Source organism: Rosa rugosa, chromosome 5 (assembly GCF_958449725.1).
Source record: "Rosa rugosa chromosome 5, drRosRugo1.1, whole genome shotgun sequence".
Taxonomy (NCBI): Eukaryota; Viridiplantae; Streptophyta; class Magnoliopsida; order Rosales; family Rosaceae; genus Rosa; species Rosa rugosa.
The window spans coordinates 1,230,105-1,254,362 of NC_084824.1; the positions used below are offsets into that span (position 1 = coordinate 1,230,105).

The 24,258-nt window shown below is 40.2% G+C and overlaps 7 protein-coding genes across 10 annotated transcripts; 2 read left to right on the plus strand and 5 right to left on the minus strand.

Moving 5' to 3' along the window:
* On the minus strand, nucleotides 1–2,315 carry LOC133708949 (NADH dehydrogenase [ubiquinone] 1 beta subcomplex subunit 7). The gene is made up of 2 exons (XM_062134540.1): nucleotides 1,916–2,315; nucleotides 1–216 (listed from the first exon to the last, which is right to left on the minus strand). The coding sequence occupies exon 1, from the start codon at nucleotides 2,212–2,214 to the stop codon at nucleotides 1,918–1,920; it is 297 nt and encodes a 98-aa protein (XP_061990524.1). The 5' UTR covers nucleotides 2,215–2,315; the 3' UTR covers nucleotides 1–216; nucleotides 1,916–1,917.
* A 138-nt stretch (nucleotides 2,316–2,453) lies between these two features.
* LOC133708948 (short-chain dehydrogenase reductase ATA1) lies at nucleotides 2,454–3,763 on the plus strand. Its single transcript, XM_062134539.1, has one exon. It carries the CDS (start codon nucleotides 2,766–2,768, stop codon nucleotides 3,603–3,605), a length of 840 nt encoding a protein of 279 aa, XP_061990523.1. The 5' UTR covers nucleotides 2,454–2,765; the 3' UTR covers nucleotides 3,606–3,763.
* Nucleotides 3,764–3,916: 153 nt separating this feature from the next.
* On the minus strand, nucleotides 3,917–6,089 carry LOC133708946 (eukaryotic translation initiation factor 3 subunit I-like). The gene is made up of 7 exons (XM_062134538.1): nucleotides 5,554–6,089; nucleotides 5,334–5,467; nucleotides 5,118–5,237; nucleotides 4,934–5,023; nucleotides 4,571–4,657; nucleotides 4,409–4,488; nucleotides 3,917–4,209 (listed from the first exon to the last, which is right to left on the minus strand). Exons 1-7 carry the CDS (start codon nucleotides 5,951–5,953, stop codon nucleotides 4,134–4,136), a joined length of 987 nt encoding a protein of 328 aa, XP_061990522.1. The 5' UTR covers nucleotides 5,954–6,089; the 3' UTR covers nucleotides 3,917–4,133.
* An 831-nt stretch (nucleotides 6,090–6,920) lies between these two features.
* Nucleotides 6,921–10,641, minus strand: LOC133712824 (protein NRT1/ PTR FAMILY 8.3-like). The gene is made up of 5 exons (XM_062138938.1): nucleotides 10,069–10,641; nucleotides 9,053–9,158; nucleotides 8,747–8,964; nucleotides 8,078–8,634; nucleotides 6,921–7,983 (listed from the first exon to the last, which is right to left on the minus strand). The coding sequence occupies exons 1-5, from the start codon at nucleotides 10,117–10,119 to the stop codon at nucleotides 7,161–7,163; spliced, it is 1,755 nt and encodes a 584-aa protein (XP_061994922.1). The 5' UTR covers nucleotides 10,120–10,641; the 3' UTR covers nucleotides 6,921–7,160.
* A 153-nt stretch (nucleotides 10,642–10,794) lies between these two features.
* On the minus strand, nucleotides 10,795–14,811 carry LOC133712823 (protein NRT1/ PTR FAMILY 8.3-like). Of its 4 annotated transcripts, none has more exons than XM_062138933.1 (6): nucleotides 14,793–14,811; nucleotides 14,368–14,442; nucleotides 13,465–13,570; nucleotides 13,169–13,386; nucleotides 12,163–12,719; nucleotides 10,795–11,847 (listed from the first exon to the last, which is right to left on the minus strand). In XM_062138933.1, the coding sequence occupies exons 2-6, from the start codon at nucleotides 14,416–14,418 to the stop codon at nucleotides 11,025–11,027; spliced, it is 1,755 nt and encodes a 584-aa protein (XP_061994917.1). In that variant the 5' UTR covers nucleotides 14,419–14,442; nucleotides 14,793–14,811; the 3' UTR covers nucleotides 10,795–11,024. The 4 variants fall into 4 exon arrangements, with proteins under 4 accessions (XP_061994917.1, XP_061994921.1, XP_061994918.1 ...); XM_062138937.1 differs by lacking the exon at nucleotides 14,793–14,811 and adding an exon at nucleotides 14,575–14,786; XM_062138934.1 differs by lacking the exon at nucleotides 14,793–14,811 and adding an exon at nucleotides 14,575–14,786 and having other exon boundaries at nucleotides 14,359–14,442.
* A 1,648-nt stretch (nucleotides 14,812–16,459) lies between these two features.
* Nucleotides 16,460–19,202, plus strand: LOC133710527 (glutamate decarboxylase 4-like). Its single transcript, XM_062136618.1, has 6 exons — nucleotides 16,460–16,695; nucleotides 16,795–16,999; nucleotides 17,498–17,701; nucleotides 17,784–17,998; nucleotides 18,088–18,341; nucleotides 18,426–19,202. Exons 1-6 carry the CDS (start codon nucleotides 16,610–16,612, stop codon nucleotides 18,962–18,964), a joined length of 1,503 nt encoding a protein of 500 aa, XP_061992602.1. The 5' UTR covers nucleotides 16,460–16,609; the 3' UTR covers nucleotides 18,965–19,202.
* Nucleotides 19,203–20,688: 1,486 nt separating this feature from the next.
* On the minus strand, nucleotides 20,689–22,016 carry LOC133712825 (L-lactate dehydrogenase B-like). The gene is made up of 2 exons (XM_062138939.1): nucleotides 21,405–22,016; nucleotides 20,689–21,138 (listed from the first exon to the last, which is right to left on the minus strand). Exons 1-2 carry the CDS (start codon nucleotides 22,011–22,013, stop codon nucleotides 20,689–20,691), a joined length of 1,059 nt encoding a protein of 352 aa, XP_061994923.1. The 5' UTR covers nucleotides 22,014–22,016.
* Nucleotides 22,017–24,258: the final 2,242 nt, after the last annotated feature.

Genomic DNA, 24,258 nt, shown 5'->3' on the forward strand with positions numbered 1-24,258 from the left:
TAATAGCAAAGCTCAAACATGCAATTACCCTTCCAGAGTACCAATACAAAATCCGGCAAATGAGGAATTTAATTTATTCAATATGTTGAAATTGGTTGAACAACTGAGAAAAGAAAAGGACAGTCTATAACAATTGTCTCAGTACAGTCCCATGAAATTTATCATCATCAGCAGTGAAAAGCATCAAATTATCCACAGCTCACGAAATTCAGCTTCCTGTTCAAAATTAACATAGGAGTTAACAGGAAGAATCACTAAAACAGCATAAATTCAACCAAAAAAGTATGACAGTAAATGTAAAACTTGATATTAGGTCATTATCTGTAGATACCTCAACTAGTCTCGTAAACATGTCTTACACAAAACAACAATACGTCTATAAAACTTGATATTAGGTCATCAGTCTATTCTATTGCCCTTTATTTCCACAAAATTTTTTTGACCAGAGATTGCTTAAATGAACGACTCACTAAATTTAAGAGTATGCATGCGCTAAGAATGATGATACCAACTCATCAGAAATTATTCCATGACAATGGAGCAAAGCAAGCCCAACAAATAGCACATTGTCCTTTTTTATCCCAAGTAGGATTGAACCTAGAATGTTTACCCTTAACCTCATGTGTAGGGCTCATGGGTAAGATTTATACAGTTCTGAATCCATCACTTTGCTTTAACGCAAAAGTACCAGGAGACAAGTTTTACCTACAATATTCAATAGTTGAGACTCCCACACCAATAAATGACTTACCTGTTTCATATACAGCGATGACGGGTAACAAAACACATTTAGTTGAAAGCATCACAAAATTAAAGAGACAAGATTGGAGACAATTTAAAATCCCAATATTTGTAAAAATGTTTGGCCATGTTCAGCATGACAAGATTATGAAATCTCTACTTTCACTGTTTGGGTCCGTCAATCTTGGTCCAAAGTTTCACTGTCGAAAAAAAAGAGAAGAGTGATTCAGATGGGCAAGAGAGAGCCAAAATGAACCCGGATTGTCTGTTCCTTAAATTTTCCTTCATCATTTTGAGAACAAATCAGAAAATTCAAGTTCAACAGACAAATTTCTCAACCTAATGACTAACGTATGATGCATGATACTTGAGTGGACTGCCAGATTAATATGACCGAATTTTCTATCAGCACAGGTCATGCTCTGTACACAAATCAAATTCTATTTTAAAATCAGAAAACTGCTATTGCAATCCCTAATAAGCTTATACACTCACATGACCTGAACAAATGAGGGACTTCTACTTCTCGCACGGCATCACACAATCCTAACTCAACCTCTCCAAATGAGGGGCTTCTATTTCTTGCACGGCATCACACAATCCTTACTCAAGCTCTCATATCAAGTATTTGCATACAAGATTTCACAAATGAATGCAAGAAAAGATTTTACCAAAGACCAGAAGAAACACAAAAGATATCTCCATCTCTAACAGACTAATAACAATACCTAAATAACAAGAGAACTTATCTAGTTAGGCACACCCCCACACAATGTCAGCTATAAGTAAAACTCGCCAGTTTCTCCCCAGACTCAAACACAAATCCCACATTCCAATCAGTTCAAAACCTTTTATCTTCTCAGAGCTAGTAATCCGCATATACTGTTTACAAATGCAAATAAGAGCTCCTAACCCAAATCCACAGCTTTCCCCTTACTCAATTCTCCCACATTGATCGCAAATCCGCTAACTCCAAATCAAATTGCACATCCACCAAATCAAACTGAGCTAAATCACAGTAACTAACTGATCATCCAAAAACCCAACGGCTTACTTACGAATACGCTTATGCTGAATCAATAAACTCTACATAATCACAGTACCTAACAATTCACAACAAAACCCGAACCGAAATTTCAAATAATGAAGAGTATATATGTATATATCCAATTACCTCTAAGCGCCGGCGGTCTTGGGAATGAGAGGGATGGCGAGTCCCTGCTGAATCTGGGCCTCCTTCTCTCGGATCTTCTGCATCAGGAGCATCCGCTCCATGACGAGCTCGTACTCGCACTTCTCGTACACGTGGCGCTCGTTGCCGCACTTCCACGGCAGGTACATCTCGGCCTGGCGGCACTTGTTCAGAGGGATCAGCAAGTGCGCGCACTGGTCCCGATACGCTATCGGCACCCGATTCTCCACCATCTCCTCCTGCGTCGCTATCATCTTCTTCGTTGTTCCCTCCGCTGCCATTTTTAGGGTTCCACCCTCCGCGCTACGACGTCGTTTTGACCGTTTTGATCAGAGCTAGAGTTTCAGGTGGCGATTGAGGATGATATACGGTTTCGACTTCCGAGCACTACGGGCCGGGCCCAAATACTACAAGCTTTAGTGAGCTTCCTTCTCTTGTTACCATTTTTTTTTTTTTTTTTACTGTGAGTGGGGCCCAAATATTGCAAGCTTTAGTGGCGTATCGAACTAGGATGAAGCCCATTCCAGAATCCTAATTATGGTTTAGAAGTAGTTAGAAAGAAAGAAGAGCGTGCAGAATTGAATAATCAGATTGCTAAAGAGTACCGCTCAACTTTTTTAGAGTTACCCCAATTGTTTAGTCCTCTTAACTAAGTTTAACTTCCATTATTAATAGAGGCCATCAAACTGCTGATAGACATTTAAAGGGAACTAATATGGAGCCGAAAATTCTACTGCGTGAACTGGATGAAGAAGCACGCATACTGCCTGCTAAGAAGTTTGTTAAATTTGAGTCGTGTTTGTACTATTTAGCCGCTGAAGTGTGAATTCTAATGCTGTGTATGGTTTTAAATTGTGCTAGGTTGGTGAACAAAGTCGCAGTTATAACTGGGGGTGCAAGAGGGATTGGAGCTGCTGCGGCCAAGCTATTTGCCCGAAACGGTGCCCATGTTGTGATTGCCGACATACTTGACGACTTGGGAGCTGCACTGGCCGACTCTATTGGGGGACGGTACATACACTGTGATGTGTCCAAGGAATCTGATGTTGAATCAGCTATTGAGCTTGCACTCGGAAGGACAGGCCAGCTTGACATCATGTTCAACAATGCTGGTATTTCTGGTCCGTCGGGGAGTATAACCAGCCTTGACATGGGAAAGGTGCAGCAACTACTCTCAGTCAACACTTTCGGCTGTTTACATGGGATTAAGTATGCAGCAGCAGCTATGATCAAAACCAGAACAAGCGGGAGCATCATCTGCACATCGAGCACTGCAGCTATCATGGGCGGCCTTGGTGGACATGCCTACACATTGTCAAAGGAGTCCATCAATGGACTGGTGAGAAGCGCTGCATGTGAGTTGGGAGTCCATGGCATTCGTGTGAACAGTATTTCTCCACACGGGGTTCCTTCAGAGATGCTGGTCGCTGCCTACAGAGAGATTCTTGGGAAAGAGGATATGCAGGCCGAAGATGTAAGCAAGATTGTGGGAGAAAGGGCGAGCTTGTTGCATGGCAGATGTGGAACTGTGGAAGATGTCGCAGAAGCTGCATTATTCCTTGCCAGTGAAGACTCAGGGTTCATAACAGCCCATAATCTTGTCCTTGATGGGGGTTATACTTCTGCTGTCAGTACCATGAGCTTCATTTATCAATTTACCAATAGACAATAGTCACACATACCAGTGGTGAATGTCAATCTTATATAACATATACAAGCATGAAACTGCTTCCTGAGTTTAAGCATAATGAGAATTCTTTTGGTAGTAGTTGCAAAGTACCACCAAACGTTGGAGAACCTTTAAGGGAGATATCACTAAGAGAGTTCGGAAATAGCAATGCTAAAATGCTGGAAGCTATGATCCAACTAAATTGGCATTCAGGAGTGAAAAACAAAATTATGCATCATAAAGAAAACCAAGCTGCTACAGACAGACATATCTCTGCATTTTTTCTTCTTCATAGAACTCGAATTGGGCAGCTATTGGAGCAACTAGAAGGATAAATATGATTATCTCATCTACAGAATCTTCTACAAAATCATTGTTCCAACAACAAGAAGCAAAAGAGCAAATACGGAACATGGTTTAATTGCAGTACCAGAGCTATGTAAATAACTAAAAACAGCTAGTTTGTGAAGGGAGAGAATAAACTTCCAACAAGCTCCCGAGCAACGGTTGATATCAAAAATAACTTCAAACCTAAATCTTGATGTTGAAGTAATCATGATCGAAGTGATGTAGACGTATGTAACCATCTTCACCTCCACTTGAGAAACTGAAAATAAATAAAATACAAAGAAAAAATTACAAAAACCAAAACACCAATGCTATGTTAAGACGCACATATCTGTGTAAGACTGACTTCTACACACACACACACAGAGATCACAACCCACATTATGACTGGAAAAAACACAGATCCTCTATATATAAACATATGCCAGAGGCCTAGTGAGCAGGTGATTGAACCATACCTTTTACCATCAGGGTTGAAAGCCAAAGCATTAATAGGTCCAAAATGCCCTTTAACACCTCCAATCTCTTCTTGAAGAATCTAAGGCATATGACAATGGAAAAACATCATGTACTGAAGTGGACAAAACCAAAATTATATTAAAGAAAGGAATAGAATTTACCTTGTCATAGAATTTGGCTTCGAATTTCCCAGCACGATGATCAGTTGTGGTGACATTGATTGCATCCTGACCACCACCAAGTACAACCTGGGAAGCACAAATTGAGTTTCATGTTTAAGTCTTTTAAACTGTACCAGAAAAACAATGACTAAACAAGAGACCCAAAGGGACTAAGTAGCTGAATGACCTGTAGTCCATTCCTCCAACTTCATACTAGACACTAAAAGCACAAACTATTCTGTATGTGACTGGTAGAAAGCATTTTCCCATTTATGTACAGATTCCGTTATTATTTCAAAGGCCTTTTCAGGGTATGTAAAAAATAAATGAACAACACTATAACGTTAACGAAGTTCGGCTTACATGATTGAGAAGAGGCGACATTGCAACTGCATTGACTGGACTCTCAGTCCGGTATGTCTTGATAAGAGTCAATGTTCTAGTATCCCAAAGCTAAACATTTGCAGCAGCAAAACACAAATGCAGTAAACATTTAGAAACTAGCACTCACACAAACTGCATAGATATAGACTATGAGAAACATCACCTTGGCAGATTTATCAAGGGAACCGGTTAGAAAGTGTGAACCATCCGGAGATTTTACTAGTGAAGTAATTGTTTTCGTGTGACCCTCTTCCTTCTGGTTCTCTTGAAGTAGTTTTCCAGTCTGCAAATCCGAAACAACAGTAAGTAAAACAACTTAACCCAAGAATAAGAAATGCGCAAGCATTCAATAGAAAAGCTAAAGCTAGTAATCAATCACCTCAGAATCCCAGATACGAATGACAGCATCTTCTCCGGCGCTTATGATAGTGCTGTTCAACGGCCCCCAAACAGCTCTGTTTATCTTCATTCTCCCCTGAGGAACCTTGAGTGTCAGAATCGATTCGGCAGTCTCTGGAAATCGAAACCCAAACGATTATTCATATTCAAATTAAACACAAATTCGAAGAAGGCAAAGTTCAAAGAGCTGAAATGCTTACGATCGGCAGGGTCTCCGGCGATGCGTTTGACGTGAATCGCAGAAGTGAGCTCCATGAACGGGTCGGTGGTGATGACGGCGAGCTTATCGCCGACGGAGAACTCCACCGACCTCGTCGGAGAGTCGAAGTTGAAGGTGAAGACCTGCTGGCCAGACTGAACATCCCAAAGCTTGGCGCTCTGATCTGCGCTACCGGTGATGAGGCGGGAGGAGTCTCTGGAGACGTCGCAGCACCAAACGGCGCCGTTGTGGCCGCGGTAGGTGCCGAGGCGCTCGCCGTTGTCGGCGAACCATACGTTGGGGGTGTGATCCTTGGCGCAGGAGAAGAGTAGGTCGCCGTCGCGGTTGTACTTGAGGAAGGTCAAAGGCCTCTCGTGCCCTTTCATCAGAATCGGCCTCATCTTGGGATTCGAGCAACGACGAATCGGACGATCAAGGCCGACGGAGGCAGAGAGAGAGAGAGAGAGAGTCTGGGGAAGAAAGCGGTGGAAGAAGGTTTTGGGGTTAGCTGGTTAAGGCTATCTGGTTCTGTGAAACTAGGGTTTGGGGGAGCTTTCTGGAAATTAGAATCCAAGGCCCATATAGCCAATTGGGCCTTCAGTACAGAGTGCTGTTATTTGCACCCAATATTCATCGCCCACATTTTTTTTTTTTTTTGACAATGAGCCCACATTGTTTCTCAACTTTATAAGGGTAAAGTTGAAGGTTTCTTCTTACGGTTATCCACTTCTGAATTTAATATCGAGTGCGAATTACAAGTTTTCTAGTTATTTGCTACTTTTAATGTATCGACACTTTAAATCGGTGTTAAACTTTAAACCGGTGTTAAACATGCTCTATGCACTTATAAAGTTATTAACTTAATGAGCAAACCAAGATCGTTTCACAAAATACATAAACACAACCAAATGATCAATATAATATGAACTAGAAGGTTTTGGAAGGCTATCTGGTTCTGTGAAACTAGGGTTTGGGGGAGCTTTCTGGAAATTAGAATCCAAGGCCCATTATAGCCAATTGGGCCTTCAGTACAGAGTGTTGTTTTTTGCACCCAATATTCATCGCCCAAATTTTTTTTTTTTTTTTTTTTTTGACAATGAGCCCACATTATTTCTCAACTTATAAGGATAAAGTTGATACGGTTATCCACTTCTGAATTTAATATCGAAGCTCGATCGTATGGAGTGCGAATTACATGTTTTCTAGTTATTTGTTACTTTTAATGTATCAACACTTTAAACCGGTGTCAAATATGCTCTAGGCACTTATAAAGTCGCTTTATATAATGATAAACAACTTTATACCGATAAAGAACTAGATTAAGGTTTTTTTTTCAAAAAAAAACAAAAAAAAAACTAGATTAAGGTATTAATAATTGAAGCATTTGTGGTCTTTGATATGGAAAAGTCTTTTGATCTTTGAATTCTAAGCTAATACACTATGATGTCTTTAAGTTGTAAGTTATGGTTTGTTGCTCACGTACCAAACCAGAACCATCCATACTGACTGGTGTGGTCCTGCACAATAGTTGTAAACAGTCTTTCCGGTTGCAGCCATCTCGGAAAGTTATTAGAAATCAAACTTCTATTTCTTGCTCTTGATGACATCTTAAGCAACCTTCTTCTCCTTATACCTTCTGGAAAAGACCATGTACACCAACAAATTTAGGAGGCTGAGTCCAGCCAAAAGCCAGTAGAAATAATCAAGATGGCCCTCATTCAAGTTGTCTGGAATCCATCCCGGACTCCCACCCTGTGTGGTGATAGAAGTCACAATTGTCAGAATAAGAGAGCTGAGGTAACTCCCCAATGAATTTGTCAAAAGAGACAATGCACTGCACAAACTCCTCATAGCGTCCGGCGCTTGCTCATAGAAGAACTCATGCTGCCCAATGAAGGTGAAAACCTCAGCAGCACCCAACAAAAAATATTGTGGAATTTGCCAAAGTATACTAAGCGGTACTGCAACCTCATCATCAGCCAATCCAAGCTCCCTGACAAGCTGCAATCGCTTAATCTCTACCACTGCAGCAGCTGACATACATAGAATCGACACAAAGAGCCCGATTCCCATACGATCCAACTGTGAAAAACCCCTCTCCTTGCCTGTATACTTCTTGACTATTGGAATGATTATTGTATCATAGATAGGGACCCAGATAATAACACTTACAAAATTGAAAAATGAAAGAGATGCTGCAGGAATGGTGACAGAGCCAACAACTCTGTCCATCAGCTTGCCTTGTACCACAAACAATGTAGACATTTGGGCATAAACGGCAGAAAACACAATTCCTGTTGCCCAGATTGGAAACATGCGGATCAAAATCTTCAGTTCCTCTACTTGTGTAACGGTACAAAGCCTCCATGGATTTGAAAAGTCCCCACATTCAATCTCAGCATCAGATACCAAAGCAGCTTTATCAAGGCACCTGCAGCAAAAACATTAGTACATTACAAGCAATGCATAGTGAAATACTTAGTGGAATGATGCAACCGAATCCTGGACAATGAAGAAGAAACTACCTCAGTTCATTGCTGTGCTCCAGTTTACGACTCCCTTTAATGGCAGAGCTTATGTCTTGTGTTTCATAAAGGAGACTGCTGTCCTCAGGCACCTTCAGATTTCTTTTATGGAATGATGCAACTAAAACCTGGCATATTCTTGTAAGAGGACTTCCGCCTGGTTTCTGAAATCGATACAGAGAAGTACCTAAAAATAAACTTGCAATGCAAACTCCCATAACTGCAGTAGGAATTCCAAATCCAATTCCCCACCCAACATTGTCCTGAATCCACACCAGTAAACTGCTTGCTATAATAGCACCAATGTTTTGAGAAAAGTAAAACCAGTTGAAATAGGATCCCTTCTTCACCCTTTCCTGGGGATCGGAATCATCGAACTGATCCGCCCCAAAAGGCCATATACAAGGTTTGATGCCTCCAGTCCCTAATGCAATCAGATATAGTCCAGTGATGAATATAGCATATTGTGCAGTAGTAGCTTCGGGGCATACAGAATCGACACATGCTGCAGGCTCTAGTGCAGGAACTGATGCTGAAAGAGTCAGTGTAACCATTCCCTGCAGGAAATGGCAACCATATGAGGGAGATATATAAAAGTGCAAGGAATGTGATCAATTATTAGAAAGAAAAATATCTCTCACACTATTGATGACTTCTGCTTATACTTACAATCAAATAGACTATGGTGAAACCGGCAATTGTCCAATATCTTCCCCAATAAGTATCAGCTATGATGGCCCCAATGAGAGGTGTAAGATAGCAAGTTCCTTTCCAATTGGTAATAGCTGTTGCAGCATCGACAGTTCCTTCATGTAGTGTGTCAAGAAGATAATTGACAAGATTGGTAGAAATCCCATAGAAGGCCAATCGTTCACAAAAAAAGGTACCTGCATGTTATATTTCAATTTATAAACTGACATGAATAGAACACATTGCTTGGATAAATAATAGCCAATGCTGAAAACAGTATATCACCAAGAACGAAGGAGCATGCTTTCCACTGGCCAGTCTTCTTTTTAAGCGCAGGCTTCCCCTTTCTGTCAACTGAACTGTCTCCAGTGTAGAGTCCACTGCATTCATTCTGAAGAAACATAAAACCTCATATATAGAACAGGCAAAACATGATTGTAATGTGAAGGAGAAAAGTGATGCAGAACTTGTTACGCCTTTAGCGCAGTCCATACACAAATGTACAGCATCAAAAATCAAACTTTCATATTGTTTCAAGCATTGAAAGTAACACAATGAATGGCCGATGTCAAGCAAATAGAGCAACTAAGAAGAAGAATAAATTCTTAACAAGAATGAGTTATCAAATGTACCTTACCTTGGTTTAATAGTTAAACTTGATGTAGCATGTTAGGTCTCAAGAATACCCAAGTAGCATGTAAGTTATTGGATTTAACCAAGGTTTTTAGATGTAAAAAAAAAAAATTGTGAGATACTTTTGAATTAATTTGACCCCAATAATATTTTTAACAAGCAGCAAAATCTTATATTCAGGCTTCTTTCAATGGATAGAGGCAAAAAAAAAGGTTCCCTAAAAAAAATCCATTTAAATGATAAAGAAAAGAAAAGAAGACGTAAAGTGAGAAAGTTGAGTCTCGAGTCTCTAGTCTCAACTACCAGTCCAGCACGAAGTTTAACCAAACTAGCATGATATAGTCAGAAGTGGCATGTTTTGAATCAGCTCCAAGCCTGAGACTTATTTCTTTCTATATATTCAATTTAAGGGTAGAACTTAGCACACAGTACCCAGATCTTCCTCCTCATTCACTACCAACCCTAAATCAAAGTCAAATATTTTGCTTCTTATATTAATTCTACAGTTCTATGATACACCAGCAGTTGCAAACAGGCTAGAGAGTAAAACAGACCCAGCAAAAGACTATCTTCCAATCCAAGAATGACAAAACTTTCAAGGCACGTTCATGCACTTGTCTAATATATAAAAAGATTATGCAATGCTAAGATTAAGAAAGAGATGGAACCTGCAAAAGTTGATCTTCTAAAAGAGCTCTTTCATCCTCATGAGAACTCATCTCTGTTTCTTTTTTATTTGGTGGTTTCCTTTTCCTGGTTTCAGAGTGTCATCGACTCCAAAGAAGATTAGATAGATGAGAATCTTTTAAGTTTTTGGAGTGATTAAGACTCAAATTTGTTGTGGCTTGTTGCTAATAATTGATGGTTGACATTTGACAAGAATGGCTCAAATTATTGGCCCAATTCCAAAGATTTGGGTAGGATTCGTGAACTGTTTCAGGATTACACGCAAGAACAAATGGTTGGTCTGCAGCACCAGTTGCATTTGCACCAGCATTCCATTGCAAAAGCTCAAACTAATAAAATACTTGAGCTATTAGAATAGTATTGTAGGTTTTGACTAATGGGGCAAGCTTAGGATTCGACTTAATCACTAACCAAATCCCAAAGTGCAGTGAGTGGAAGTAGAAACCTGGAGAAGAGCTTTGGGTATCAAAAATTCAAGGGAGGAATAGAAAACCCAAAAAGCAAAGCAAAGCAGTGCAACTGAGGTTGAACACGAAAAACAAATTAGATTTGTTGGGCACTGGGACCCACACCTGCATCATACTAGAGTCCATACAAATGTAAAATGCAAGGGTCATTGCCTCTTATTGACCCCTCAATGTGTCCAAGAGCCTCCATACTATGAAATGGTTTCTGTTATTCACATAGCAAAAAGCAAGTCACAGAAGAAAGCTTCAACAATTAGAAACTAATGGCATTTTCAAACCAATATACAACACAAATTTCTTTAAAATCTCAAGGTACCTTAAGAAAAATGCAGGCTTGTTGTGGTTATTTACAAAGCATCAATAACTGAATGATGATATTTTACAAATGGCTTTGGCTAAAAGCCAGTCAGATACTTCTTCGGTTTTTTCCGATGGAGTATGGTTTGAAGAAATGCTTCCCGGATGACGCCTTAAGAAGCCTTCTTCTGTTTATATTTCCTGGCGCAGACCATGTACACCACCATGTTTATAAAGCTGAGTCCTGCTAAGAGCCAGAAGAAATAATCCAGATGACCTGAATTCAAGTTGTCAGGGATCCATCCAGAACTCCCACCTTGTGTTGTCAAGTAAGTTACTACCGTCAGAATGAAAGAGCTCAGATAATTGCCCAGTGCAGTGGTCAGAAGTGATAAGGCGCTGCATAAACTGCGCATGGCATCTGGAGATTGGTCGTAGAAGAACTCGAGTTGCCCAATGAATGTGAATATCTCTGCAGCACCCAACAAGAAGTATTGAGGAATTTGCCAAAAGATACTAAGTGGTACAGCTACCTCTTTGTCAACCAAATCAAGTTCTTTAGCAATCTGCAATCGGTAAATCTCTACCACAGCAGCAGCTGACATGCATAGGACCGAAAGAAAGAGACCAATGCCCATCCTTTGCAACTCTGAGAACCCCCTTTCTTTACCAGTAAATCTCCTTGCAATTGGGACAATAAACCTGTCATAAATTGGGACCCAGAAGATAACACTGATGACATCAAAAGTTGAGAGGGAGGCCGGGGGAATGGTGAAAGAACCGATAGATGTATCCATCATCGTCCCTTGTTCCACAAACATAGTTGACATTTGGGCATAGACAGCAGAAAACACAATTCCAGTAGCCCAGATAGGGAACATGCGGATTAAAATTTTGAATTCCTCCACCTGTGTAACAGTGCAAAGCCTCCATGGATTGGAGAATTCCCCAGTTTTGACCTCTGCTTCTGATATCACAGCAGCTTTATCAAGACATCTGAATCAAAATAAATTTCATTAAAAGATGCAGGGACCTTTTATATTGTGGGTGTGTTATTCAATAAGCATGTAAAGTAAATATTCACAATGTGGCATGGTAGGTATTATCAATAGTAGGGAATTGAAAAAACACCTTCATTGTTTAAAGAGAGGAAGTGCATCAAGAAAATGGGTGATGGGTGATTCTACAACTATTATTGGGTGATGGGTGATTCTACAACTATTATCTATACTCCCAGTTTCAAATATGGCAAACTAACAATCCTATTAAAAAGTAAAATATATCTTTAATTTCAAGAGAAAAGAAATTTACTTGAGCTCATCACTGTGCTCCAGTTTACGACTTCCTTCAATGGCGGAGATTTTATCTTGTGTTTCATACAGGAGACTACTGTCTTCAGGGACATTCACACTCCGCTTACGAAATGAGGCAACCAAAACCTGGCACATTCTTGTAAGAGGGCTTCCCCCTGGTCTCTGAAATCTATAGAGTGGTGTGCCTGAAAAGAAACTAACAATAGCGACAGCCATAAACAATGCAGGAATACCAAATCCTAGGCCCCATCCAGCATTGTCTTGAATATACACTATAAAGCTACTTGATATCAGAGCTCCAATGTTGATAGAAAAGTAAAACCAGTTGAAGAAAGATCCCTTCTTTACCCTTTCCCTGGAATCAGTATCATCAAACTGATCCGCCCCAAAGGATGAAACGCATGGCTTGATTCCACCAGTTCCTAGAGCAATCAGATAGAGCCCAAAGAAGAACACTGCATACTGTGACGTACTAGCTGCAGGGCATGCTGAACCAACACATTCAGGTGGAATCAATGAAGGAAGTGTTGCCGAGAGAGTCAGAGTACACATTCCCTGTACCAAACAGCAATTGAAACAGTGAGTAAACATTCACATGGAAGAAAAAGAAAGAAGCGGCACCCCTAGTTTGGAAATTACATAAACATTTCCCAACACCTAGGGGTTACAGCTAGCTACAAAATGCATAAGCCTTGGAGTTAAATGTGTTGCCAGCAGCATGACAAGGAAACATTGCTAACTATAGTTATTCTTTCAATCTTTCCAGAACTCTTTTATACTTGATCTAGGAAGCTGGAATTCAATGGTCTTTGTCCAAATTCAAAGATGACAACAGAATCTCAGATTCAGTGATAATTAACCAAGGATGACAGACTTAAATATTCATCAAGATGAAATATAAGGTTGACCTGGGGACTTGATGATCTAGAAAGGACATAAATAGTATAGAAGTCTAAGTTCTTCTATGCACCAAAGAAAAGAAGAAAATCTCTTTATATACTTACGAGAAAGTAGATGGTGGAAAAAACAGCAATTGTCCAGTATCTTCCCCAGTATGCATCTGCTAAGACAGCCCCAATGAGTGGTGTAAGATAGCAAGTGCCCTGCCAAGTGGTAACATTTCTTGCAGCAGCAACATTTCCTTCATGCAATTTGCTTGTAAGATAAGTAACCAGGTTAGTGGCAATCCCATAGTAGGCCAAGCGTTCACAACATTCGGTACCTGTAAGGTATACAAAAGACTATAAGAATTTGGATACTAATTCAATACTCAGAACGAACATACAGAACAAAGGATAACCTAGAATGAAAGGGCAAGCTCTCCAGTTTCCAGTATTTTGCTTTAGAACAGGATTTCCCTTAATGTCGACTGAGCCGTCTCCTGTGTACAATCCCTCGCCTTCATCCTGAAGATAACATCACGTAAACGACTGTGTAAGAAAAACCAAAATACCTTTCCAATAACTAAAATTGCGTTGCAGAGTCTAACAGAGTAGTTAGTATTCAAACAAAAACTCAGGAAAGAAAACACAGACAAAGACAAAGGCAAATCATTTCGGATGTTTGAAAAGTTTGGCACTCAAGAGTATGCAAATAATTTCTGGCATGTTCACTGCAATCAATCTCTTACACTAAACTATAAACTGGAAAAGAGCTCATCATCCATTATTTACTACATACATATAGCTGCAAAAAAAAAAAAAAAAAAAAAAACATGCTTTCTACCACAGCATGATCCTATGGTTTGGGTGAACATAAATAAGAGATTCTTGGAAGTTTTATGGAACAGTTATATTTTCATGAGAGTGCTGCTATTCAACTCAACTTCCTAACTGTAATCATACGGAACCCAGACAAATTCTAATGATTTAACTCAATAACTTCTCCCGAAAAGTATAAATTGACTAAAACCCAGTTCCAGGTTCCTTAATCTCAATCCATCATCCCCTTCTATGGATAAACTCGTACAAATTTCCATTTTATTTTTGGCATGTTTCCAATTATATCTTCAAAATTTTGTAATGGATCAAAAGTCAAACTACCCTCAAAGTCCCTAAAAGGAGACAAATTATTGGATAAAGCAATATAAGATTACAAGGCAGCCCCAATTCATCCAAACTAAACCTCTACTTCCGCATGAAGATCAATCTTTGAAAAGCAATACAACATATCAATCAAAAAAACAGAAGCAAACCTTACGAACCTGAAGAAGGCCATCTTCCAATAGCGATCTCCCGTCCTCATGAGAACCCATCTCGTTATCTCTCTCTCTCTCGTTCTGGGGATCAATAATGCATGTATATATATCAATAATGCAATATATATCAGTATCAACCAGAAATTACAAGTAGGTGTTGGCTTGGCAGAGAGCCAGAGATACAGATAGATGGGATATATGGAGTTTTTCTACCTTGGAAGTTGGAATAGTTTAAGATGATGTAGAGGGGAGAGAAGTATGGGTCAAGAAGGAATCTTGGTTTACGTGACGTGACGTAGAAAGCAGACACACCTCGGGACTCGGGGCTAAAATATTACCGACTTAGAAATATACCATGAATCTATGATCAAGGGTCAAATAAGAACGGTTTCCTGCCAAGAAAGGTAAGGTTAGGGCTTTCAACAACTAACCAATTCAGAAATTTGAGTCATTCTTCAGCTTCAGACAAACATTTATGGCCCAGAAAAGAAAATATGGTGCAGAAGGATGGGATGACACGCCTTCCAAAAGAGCAGTAGAAGAAGATAGGACATTGTGCGGAAGAATTGTCGTTGGCAACTAACTTTCATATCCTTTTTTGTACACTACAAATACGATATGTACATGTATTATATACACACAATCCTATACAACTGTAAGTTTAAATTTCGAAATAATTTAACTATACGTAAATGGTATGATCTACACATTTACAGCCATTTCACGTACTATTTTTGCTATGATTTTCCTTATATAACAGTGAAGATTACAAGGTAAGGCAACTCGCGAATACATGATATAAAAGACGCACGTATAACTGTGTAAGATGATGATGATCTAATCACATATTGTCTCTACTATTCACTAGTGGAAACAATCTCTCAAGACTACTGTTCCAATTTTCAGAACCAATATGTAGCTGACAACAACTTTGATAATTTATGAACCAGTTTAACACATTCATTGAAAATAATTGGAGCTTGGGCCTCAAGAAAATTGGACAGTATTGTCACTTAAATAGAGCCCATCCACATGCTAGACACCCACCCAATGGGCTCTGGACGTTAGCCCGTAATTATAATAAGCCCATTTGGCTTGTCAAGAAATCCAGGTGCTCCCAGTTGCCGGTTTCGCTAGTCAGCAACCACCACGAATCAGATTCGCCGCGTCGCAAATGTCAAAGTGAAACTGAATTTGCCCTAATGAAAATCCATCAGGTTCATGCATTACGCAAACACCTTAGAATTAGGTACCTTAAGGTAGTTTCTCACCCGTCGAAGTCAACAAGTTTAAAGAAAGAAATCTATGGTTTGATATGATCTTCATTAATATTTTTACGCCAATGGTAACCAAAAGCAAAAGGTTTGTTCTACATTGGTGCATGTAAATTTCCGGAAAATAAAATCGATCCTTTGTGTAGGTTTACAAGTCTTAAAAGTTGTCATAGAGATAAAAAAGTTACTTTGTCTGCGTTCATACCAAACGATTGAGAATGAGTTGTAGGAGGGCATGGAGTCTGATCTATGGAATGGAAGCTTTATTCGTTCATCTTGGCATGTCTTAAAGTTGATGTGTGTTGAAGAGAATATAAAAGCATGCATTTAGGGTTCATGTACCGACCATATATTAATATGGGCATGCCTTTGGAAAGGAATTAATACGGTTCTCTAAGCTATGATAAAGGATCTCAACATGTAATTAACAATTATTCTGTTCCCACTGTTTTCTTTGGGAAACCTCCATTTGCTTGACGAGCGGTCCATCTTATTTCTCTGGGTCAATAATCCACCCATTGATCACAACGGTCTACGATGGACTACAATCTCAACCCCGTGCTTCTTCAACCGTAACCCTTGCTTTTCTTACATCGTCGGTTTGGTATTTTAAATTTCCTTCCCGTTTTTCACCCAAAAGATTCTGGAAATCATGCAACATCAATACCCCTTTCCCTTTTCAGTCAACTTTTTCTAGGAGTTCGCATAAAAAAATTAAAAAAAAAACTTTTTCTAGGAGTTCTTTTTTCAGCACTTTCTAGAATATTAAAAGCTGGTTCAAACAGAGATCCACCAAGATTTTCCACAAAGATCACAGACGCAGATAGCCTATAAATACCAATTAAGGCTCTTCTCCTCTTCTCCAAGCAATCCCAAAGCTCAATATATACCATCCTAATTCATCAATTCCCTACCAAGTTTTCGGTTGCTTTTGATCCTTCTCTGTGAGACCAAGCCTCTCATAAAAAAAGACAATGGGGCTCTCAAAGACATTCTCTGCTTCGGATGTGTCGGTCCACTCCACCTTTGCCTCTCGCTATATCCGAGACAAGCCCGCTAAGTACGTACATTATTACATCTCCTTCTTGATCTTAATTTGATGGATTCTTGTTCTTAATTTGATGGATTGATTACTAATCGATTGATTTGATGGGTGAAGGTACAAGATGCCGGAGAATTCGACACCAAAGGAGGTGGCGTACCAGGTGATCAGTGACGAGCTGATGCTTGATGGGAAGCCAAGGCTGAACTTGGCGTCGTTTGTGACGACATGGATGGAGCCAGAGTGTGATAAGCTCATCATGGACTCCATGAACAAGAACTACGTCGACATGGATGAGTACCCTGTCACAACAGAGCTTCAGGTATATATCCAATCGATCCATATGTATTTAATTTCAATACACAACACAAAATTACGTGATGTGCATGTAAAATTCTTGCCTGCTTGTGTTATACTGCGGGCCTCATGTTACTTCATACTGATGTAAATTCCTAATTAAGGTCATGTTTTGGTTTTCCTTTTTGGCAAATACGTCATAGTTTTGGTCGACGATTTTTACAAAACTGTTAAATGATATTCTTATATATTTACTTTCTGACTTTTCTTTCAAAAAGTAATTATTTTGAACTGATTCGATCATATCATGTAATTAAATCAGATCTTTAATTCCTTCCATAAAAGAATATTAGTTTAGAAGAGCTTTCCTAATTCCTTTCGTGTACAGAAAATATAAGAACTATTGCTTCATTAATGAATGACCAAGCTTGACTTCATTGTTTGCAAGATTTACTTGAGTTGCTAATTAATTAATATCATCATTAGGTGTTTTGGGGCTAATTATGCGTGTTAACTTGTACAGAATCGGTGCGTGAACATGATAGCAGATCTTTTCAATGCACCACATAAAGAGTCTGATGAGGCTGCCACCGGAACCGGAACAGTCGGGTCATCGGAGGCCATCATGCTGGCAGGTCTCGCATTCAAGAGGAAGTGGCAGAATAAGAGGAAGGCTGAAGGAAAACCCTATGACAGGCCCAACATCGTTACTGGTGCCAATGTGCAGGTATGCACACAAGTATATATGTAAATTATTTCTAGTTGCAAATCAAAAACATCAATGTTAATTTTAACAATTTATGGTATAGGTATGCTGGGAGAAATTTGCTAGATATTTTGAAGTAGAACTGAAGGAAGTGAAGGTGACGGAAGACTATTATGTAATGGACCCTGTGAAAGCTGTGGAATTGGTAGATGAAAACACCATCTGCGTTGCTGCTATCTTGGGTTCAACTTACAATGGAGAGTTCGAAGATGTCAAGCTCTTGAATGATCTTTTGCTAGAGAAGAATAAGCAAACTGGGTACATATATTGCTATAAAAATATCTTATAGCATGCGTATTTGTTAGGTTACAACTTTAGGTTAATGATATGTTGGATTGATTTGGCAGATGGGATACCCCAATTCATGTCGATGCCGCTAGTGGTGGATTCATAGCGCCATTCTTGTATCCAGAGTTAGAATGGGATTTCCGTCTTCCACTGGTGAAGAGCATCAATGTGAGTGGTCATAAATATGGTCTTGTGTATGCTGGAGTTGGGTGGATCATTTGGAGGTCCAAAGAAGACTTGCCTGAAGACCTAATTTTTCACATCAATTATCTGGGAGCTGATCAACCCACCTTCACCCTCAATTTCTCTAAAGGTAATAGCCTTGCTAATTGCGTTAAGACAAAAAATAATTAACAGTATGTGCCCTAAATTTTACTTGTTAATTATTTGCGCACAGGGTCGAGTCAAATCATTGCTCAATACTATCAACTTATCCGACAGGGTTTTGAGGGATACCGCAACATCATGGAAAACTGTCACAACAATGCCATGGTGTTGAAGGCAGGGCTGGAAAAGACAGAGCGCTTCAAAATCTTGTCGAAGGACATCGGGGTTCCAGTGGTGGCTTTTTCTTTGAAAGACAGAAGCCACTACGATGAGTACATGGTGTCTGAGCATTTGCGTCGTTTTGGCTGGATTGTGCCGGCATATTCTATGCCGGAGGATGCTAAGCACGTTGCGTTGCTCCGTGTTGTGATAAGGGAAGACTTCTCTCGCACTCTAGCTGAGCGTCTTGTGTTCGACATCACCCATGTCTTGAAAGAACTCGACAAGCTGCCGCTGCCATCAGTCAGTCCAAATGGTGGTGATGACCACGTGTGTATTAATGGCGGCATATGCAATGGAAACATGAAAACTTTGGTGGCGAAAAAGAAAATATCAGATATTGATTTAAAGGAAGAGGATTGCATCCCTAAACTGGCGAAGAGTGCTTAATGCTGCAAGTGGTATACTGGTATGGAGTACGTACTGATCGAAAGGCGTGGCTCCAGACAAGTGTCTAAGAGAGTTTTGTTTGTCTAATTAGGTTTTTTCTTTTTGGCCGATCTTACTAATAAATAATTTGAGTCATATTAGTTTTTCGGCCTAAGTTAAGTATTGATTAGTTTAAACTTGTTTTAAACTTTAAGTGCAAGTGGTTTGGTGCGGGATGTGTTGCCTCTATTTTATCTTATCGATCGTGTTGTAACACTAACTTTTTTAATCTTTTGGTTTTGTTAGTTTTTTTTTTTTTTTTTAACGAAACGAGGATAATTTATTGAAATGAAAAGAAAAAATAGTACATCATAACCGGCAAGGGGAAAAAATCAACCTAGCCTATCGGAAATTGAAGAGACATGCCTCTGTTAAAACTACAAACTAGCTGAATCAAAAATTAGGAAGACCTAAATGGTCTCTAACGTGTGGTATCGAATCCCACCAAATCATGCAAATCAAATAATGAAGCACCAAAATTCGCTAAAGCATCAGCCACCTGATTTCATTCTCTATAAATATGTGAAGAACGAAAGTGCATTTGAGAAATCCAATGAAGACAATTCCCGGTACTCTACTTGGAGTTGCCAAGGCACCATATGAGGAGAGCGAAGGAAAGTGAGAACAAAGGATGAATCAACTTCTACCCATTGGAAGTATCCAATCTCGAACCCAGGCCAACTCTATAGCTTTGATTACCGCCATTACTTCAGCTGCAACTGCACTTGGGATATCTATATTAGAGAAGAAAGCACCAAGAACCTCCCCCTTATAGTCTCGAAAAACTCCACCATAGGGCGAAATTGCTTGATAGAGTCTGCATGCTCGACTTTTGGAATCAGAATGATCAGGGTAGAGTTAAAAGAAGCTGGTAATATACCAAATCTGAAAAAATATTGAACCGCTGTAGAAACATCATTACCGACAATGTCCCAACAAGAGACAAAAAAATGTCCATTATTAACAAGCTGGTAACATTTATTAGTTCTATTTTCATTGTTTGTTTGTTTGTTTTGAGAAATTTCAGTTTGATTAATTGCAGTGTTACGAATCGAGATTGCTTTCCTACACTCGGCTTTCAGAATTAAAAAAAAAAGAAGAAGAAGAACGAGTAATGGCCTAACTACAAGCATAATACCTCTCTTTGTCTCTCAGTCTCTCAACAATCACCAGACAAAAGACTCAATCACCATACAGACAGCTAATTAAGCTTTTCTCACTATGAAAAAAAGCACTTCGATTAGCTTCATCAGTAGCTACGCCCTGGATACCACTTAATCCATGCCTTCCTAAGTTCCTAGCTATCGCGGCCACCTTGGGAAGATGCTCGATCTCCTACAAGGCTTCAACACATAATAATCTATGAAGTAAAATTAGTTCTTGTTATCAGTGTTCACGGTATAATTGCTTGATGAAATCAACATTCAGGATCATGACGCTTTAACGTAATGTACGCCATGGCACTCAGTCATACATGCAATTGCAAATTTGAATAAATTAATTAATGACACATTTACTTATTTGGAATGAGAATTGAAATAAGAAATTGATTATGAAACATGTTCTCCCCTTTGTGGAGTACAACGGGGAGTATAGTTTAACAACTGAAATTATATAATTGTAATTTCTTTCTTCTCAGTTTAACAGACTGAAAAAGAACATACACTCATATAAATCTATCGCAATCATATTCCCAAGTTTAACTGACTTTGGACCTCCAAAATGGTGTGAGCCGAGTCCCTTAGCTTCTGTGCCTCCTCATCAGTCAAATGCACATTGGTCACTCCCAGAACTCCACTCCTTCCGAGCTGTGCAGGCAAGCTCAAGAACACATCACCGCCACCAACGCCGTAGAACCCATTCGCAAGCACTGAAACAGGTTGGACCTTCCTCTGGTCTCTGATTATGCTCCGGGCTAGGTTTGCCACTGAGTAACCAATTGCCCATGAAGTATACCCTTTCAGGCTTATCACCTCATACGCACAGTCCACAACTGCTTTGTGAATCTTCTCCAGTGTCTCTTTCTCGTATGCTATTTGCTGCTTCTCTAGGAAGCTCAACACCGGCACTCCCCCGACGCTAATGCTTGACCACAAAGCCACTGAGCTGTCCCCGTGCTCCCCAACAATGTAAGCCTACAATTCCATTATTAGAATTAGCTTATCTAATTAATTTCGTATGCAATACATGTATGGATGACATAAGAATTAAGAAATTATCACTTTACTTATACAAGAGCAAATATTGTTATGTAGATTGATAACCTCATTTACTCTACTCTCGACTTTTTCTTTGTTAGTATATGTTAGAGTAATTGGTTATCAGGATAAAAAGTTGTGTGCAGTGTATGAAAAAAAACATGCATGCATGTATCGAAGAATATTTCTTAATTAAAATTTACCTGCACATCCTGAGCGTTAACGTCCAGGTGATCGGCCATGAGGAACCGAAACCTAGATGAGTCGAGATTCGTACCCGACCCGAAAACCCTGTTGCTCGGAAATCCGGATAGCTTCCACGCCACGTAAGTCAGGACATCCACCGGATTGGACACGATGAGTAATATGGTGTCCGGAGAGTACTTAGCTAGTGGAGGTATGATATTTCTAAAGAGAGCCACGTTCCTCTGCAGCAGGTTCAGCCTGGACTCACCCGGGTTCTGGCGCGCACCGGCCGTCACAATGCAGAGGTCGGATCCGACGGTGACGGCGTAGTCCACGGAGGCGTGGATTTTGGTGCGGGGTAAGAAGGCAGCTGCGTGTTGAAGGTCCAGCATCTCTCCACGTAGCTTTTCAGGTTTGGCGTCGACGAGGACAAGCTCGTCGGCGAGGTCTTGGGTTAATATGGTTTGTGCTATGGCCATGCCGACGTTGCCGGCGCCAATGACGGAGATTTTGTTGTGGCGCTTGGTCGGGGAAGGCGGGGCTGCGCGGCTGATGGGCCTGAAGAAGGCCTGGGTTAGGTCAAGGCCTCCAGGGCCCAATGACGAAGCCGAACTGCTTTTGTTCATGATCAGAATAGCTTAGGTTTCTGTATAAAGTTTGAGGTTTTGGTTGGTGATGCAGAGACAGAGGGGTTTTATGGAGAGGAGTTGAGTGTGGAAGAAGTTCAATGGTCAACTTTCTGTGCAAGAATTACCTTTTTTGAAGAGGGAGCTAGCGGCCTTGGGCATTACTTTAGAAGCTTCATCATGGATTCAAACTTTCCCTAAACGTGTTCTTCATCATTGAATTGAAATGAGACTTTGCATTTTGGTGAGAAGAATATTGGGCAGAACGTTGATAATTAACTATTGATAACTTGAAACCTTCTTGGAGCCCAACTACAGGGAATCAGCAAATCTATGTGCATTAAACAAATGAACCCAACTTCGTTTCAAAAAAAAAAAAAAAAAAACAAATGAACCCAACAATGATGCACGCTTAATTCTTGTCAGAGTGATTTTTCTTTATGTCGATATCTAGCTTTCTTTATATATACTGGCCTTGTGTAGTAGTTTGAGAAAATAAAAAAGAAAATAAATGAATTAAAACAGTTATTGCATAAAGATGATAGTAGAGGAGAAGTTTTTAGCTTTTGTCTAATTACAATAATGTTTCTTGTATTAGAAACCTAGATCTCTAGCGCCTCCGGCGTAGTAGCAATGGATCGGAGGATCCTCGTTATCTCTACGTATTTGATGTCTAATGGGTAGGTCTATTGTATGTCTCACTGTGGGTACTATCACTATCTTCTTGTCTGCCTATGTCCTTAAATGGCAGCGGAAGGATATGTAACGGCCTATTCTCGCTTGTGATGAATGATATTATTGCCCCTCGGGCAGATTCAAAAAAAAAAAAAAAAATAGTAGAGGAGAAAAGTGGGCCGTGAGATCATTTTTCTCTTTCATTTTGTTCATAATGATCTATTTTGCAATTGTCACATTTAACCTTATGATTTAATTAGTTCTCAATTTTTTTTTTTTAACTTTTAGAGTTATTTCTATCAAAATTTTTGATTTTCACTAACAAAACCTCTTCTCCTAATAATAGTATAAATAACAAAAATATATTAGTAGTTAGAAAAATCCTAAGGAAAGTTGGAACGCGCCCCACGCGCAGAGAGAAAAAGGACAGAGAAGTGAGAGTGTGATCTCTCCCTGTCGAACGCCACCGGCACTCCGGCCGCTGCGTTCCGGTCCGGGAAAGGATGGTGGTCCGGGCTAGCGGTGCGGTTCTATGGCAGAGGTGTGGTCCAAGGATGTTAACGGGTTGTTTGATCTTGGGGTGGGCAAATCGATTTCGATCTGTTCTTTTCGGATCGTGGGTGATTGCAGGCGAGGAGCAGCGCCGGGGTGCGACCTGCCGGCGGCGGATTTTGGCGTCACAGCTGCAACTAGGATCTAGGTAATGGCTGGGAATTCGATCTCATGGTAGAGACGAGCCCGAAGAGGGTTTTTCTCATTTTGGAATCCGATCTCGGACGTCAGCTGGGTTTTAGGGTGGTATGCGTCATGGAGCGGCGGCGTAGGAATGTGGCACGGCGGTGCAAGGCAGAGGCATGGTGACGGCGGAGTACGTTGGCAACGGGTTTGGTGGCTTGCTGCGCTGTGTCCTTGGGGCGAGTGGTATTTGGCCCAGGCCTTTGTTTTAGGGCCTTGCTGGTGGTTTTTGGTTTCTTGTTGTTTAGTTTTTAATTATTTTTTACCGTTGTTGTTTTGTGGATAATATGTCTCTACCATGATTCGGTAGGACGCGGTGGGCTTTAGTCGGTCTATGCACTCTGTTTGCCTTATCCGCTCTAGGTAGGCCGCGAGTTCCTTGCATTGGCAATTGGTCGCAACCTCCTAATAGCAGTTATGTGTCTGCTCTAGGTAGGCGGCGAGTTCCTTGCTTGATCAAATGGTCGCAGCCTCCTAGTGGTAGGGTGAAACTAAGTGTCGTCGGATTTATCCTCCGGCAGCAACATAATAGGAAAGCTGTGCAATTGGTAATTATGCTATGTTGTAATTAATCAGGTTACATATCAAGTTATCTTTCCGTTATGTCACCGCTATGTCAAAGCAAATGGAGTAGCCAGTAGAGTACTCTTTGGTAGTTGGTACTTGTAACGCCCCAAGCTACACCTCACCAGCCTAAGCTCGTTACAGTGCCGCGAGTCTCTAAAACATAAACCGAACGCTCGATTTACATCCTAGAGAACCGCTAGGCATTTTGTTTGAAAAACTTTTTGTATAAGCACAGCGGAAACTACAAATATTTTTGGGGTGAAAAACT

Bases quoted from the DNA above. Each gene is read 5' to 3' on its own strand.
- LOC133708948 (XM_062134539.1), top strand. From the start codon at position 2,766: ATGCTGTGTATGGTTTTAAATTGTGCTAGGTTGGTGAACAAAGTCGCA.
- LOC133712824 (XM_062138938.1), bottom strand. From the start codon at position 10,119: ATGAGTTCTCATGAGGATGAAAGAGCTCTTTTAGAAGATCAACTTTTG. The intron at 8,635-8,746 runs GTAAGTATAAGC...CATTTCCTGCAG, and splicing joins TCACCATAGTCTATTTGATT to GGAATGGTTACACTGACTCT. The intron at 7,984-8,077 runs GTAGTTTCTTCT...TTTTTGCTGCAG, and splicing joins GAGCACAGCAATGAACTGAG to GTGCCTTGATAAAGCTGCTT.
- LOC133708946 (XM_062134538.1), bottom strand. From the start codon at position 5,953: ATGAGGCCGATTCTGATGAAAGGGCACGAGAGGCCTTTGACCTTCCTC. The intron at 5,468-5,553 runs GTAAGCATTTCA...TTCGATTTCCAG, and splicing joins CGCCGGAGACCCTGCCGATC to AGACTGCCGAATCGATTCTG. The intron at 4,658-4,933 runs GTAAGCCGAACT...TGTGCTTCCCAG, and splicing joins TGTCGCCTCTTCTCAATCAT to GTTGTACTTGGTGGTGGTCA.
- LOC133712823 (XM_062138934.1), bottom strand. From the start codon at position 14,418: ATGGGTTCTCATGAGGACGGGAGATCGCTATTGGAAGATGGCCTTCTT. The intron at 13,571-14,358 runs GTTTGCTTCTGT...TGTTATCTTCAG, and splicing joins GCCTTCTTCAGGTTCGTAAG to GATGAAGGCGAGGGATTGTA. The intron at 11,848-12,162 runs GTAAATTTCTTT...ATTTTGATTCAG, and splicing joins GAGCACAGTGATGAGCTCAA to ATGTCTTGATAAAGCTGCTG.
- LOC133710527 (XM_062136618.1), top strand. From the start codon at position 16,610: ATGGGGCTCTCAAAGACATTCTCTGCTTCGGATGTGTCGGTCCACTCC. The intron at 17,000-17,497 runs GTATATATCCAA...TAACTTGTACAG, and splicing joins CTGTCACAACAGAGCTTCAG to AATCGGTGCGTGAACATGAT. The intron at 18,342-18,425 runs GTAATAGCCTTG...ATTTGCGCACAG, and splicing joins CACCCTCAATTTCTCTAAAG to GGTCGAGTCAAATCATTGCT.
- LOC133712825 (XM_062138939.1), bottom strand. From the start codon at position 22,013: ATGAACAAAAGCAGTTCGGCTTCGTCATTGGGCCCTGGAGGCCTTGAC. The intron at 21,139-21,404 runs GTAAATTTTAAT...ATGGAATTGTAG, and splicing joins TTAACGCTCAGGATGTGCAG to GCTTACATTGTTGGGGAGCA.
- LOC133708949 (XM_062134540.1), bottom strand. From the start codon at position 2,214: ATGGCAGCGGAGGGAACAACGAAGAAGATGATAGCGACGCAGGAGGAG.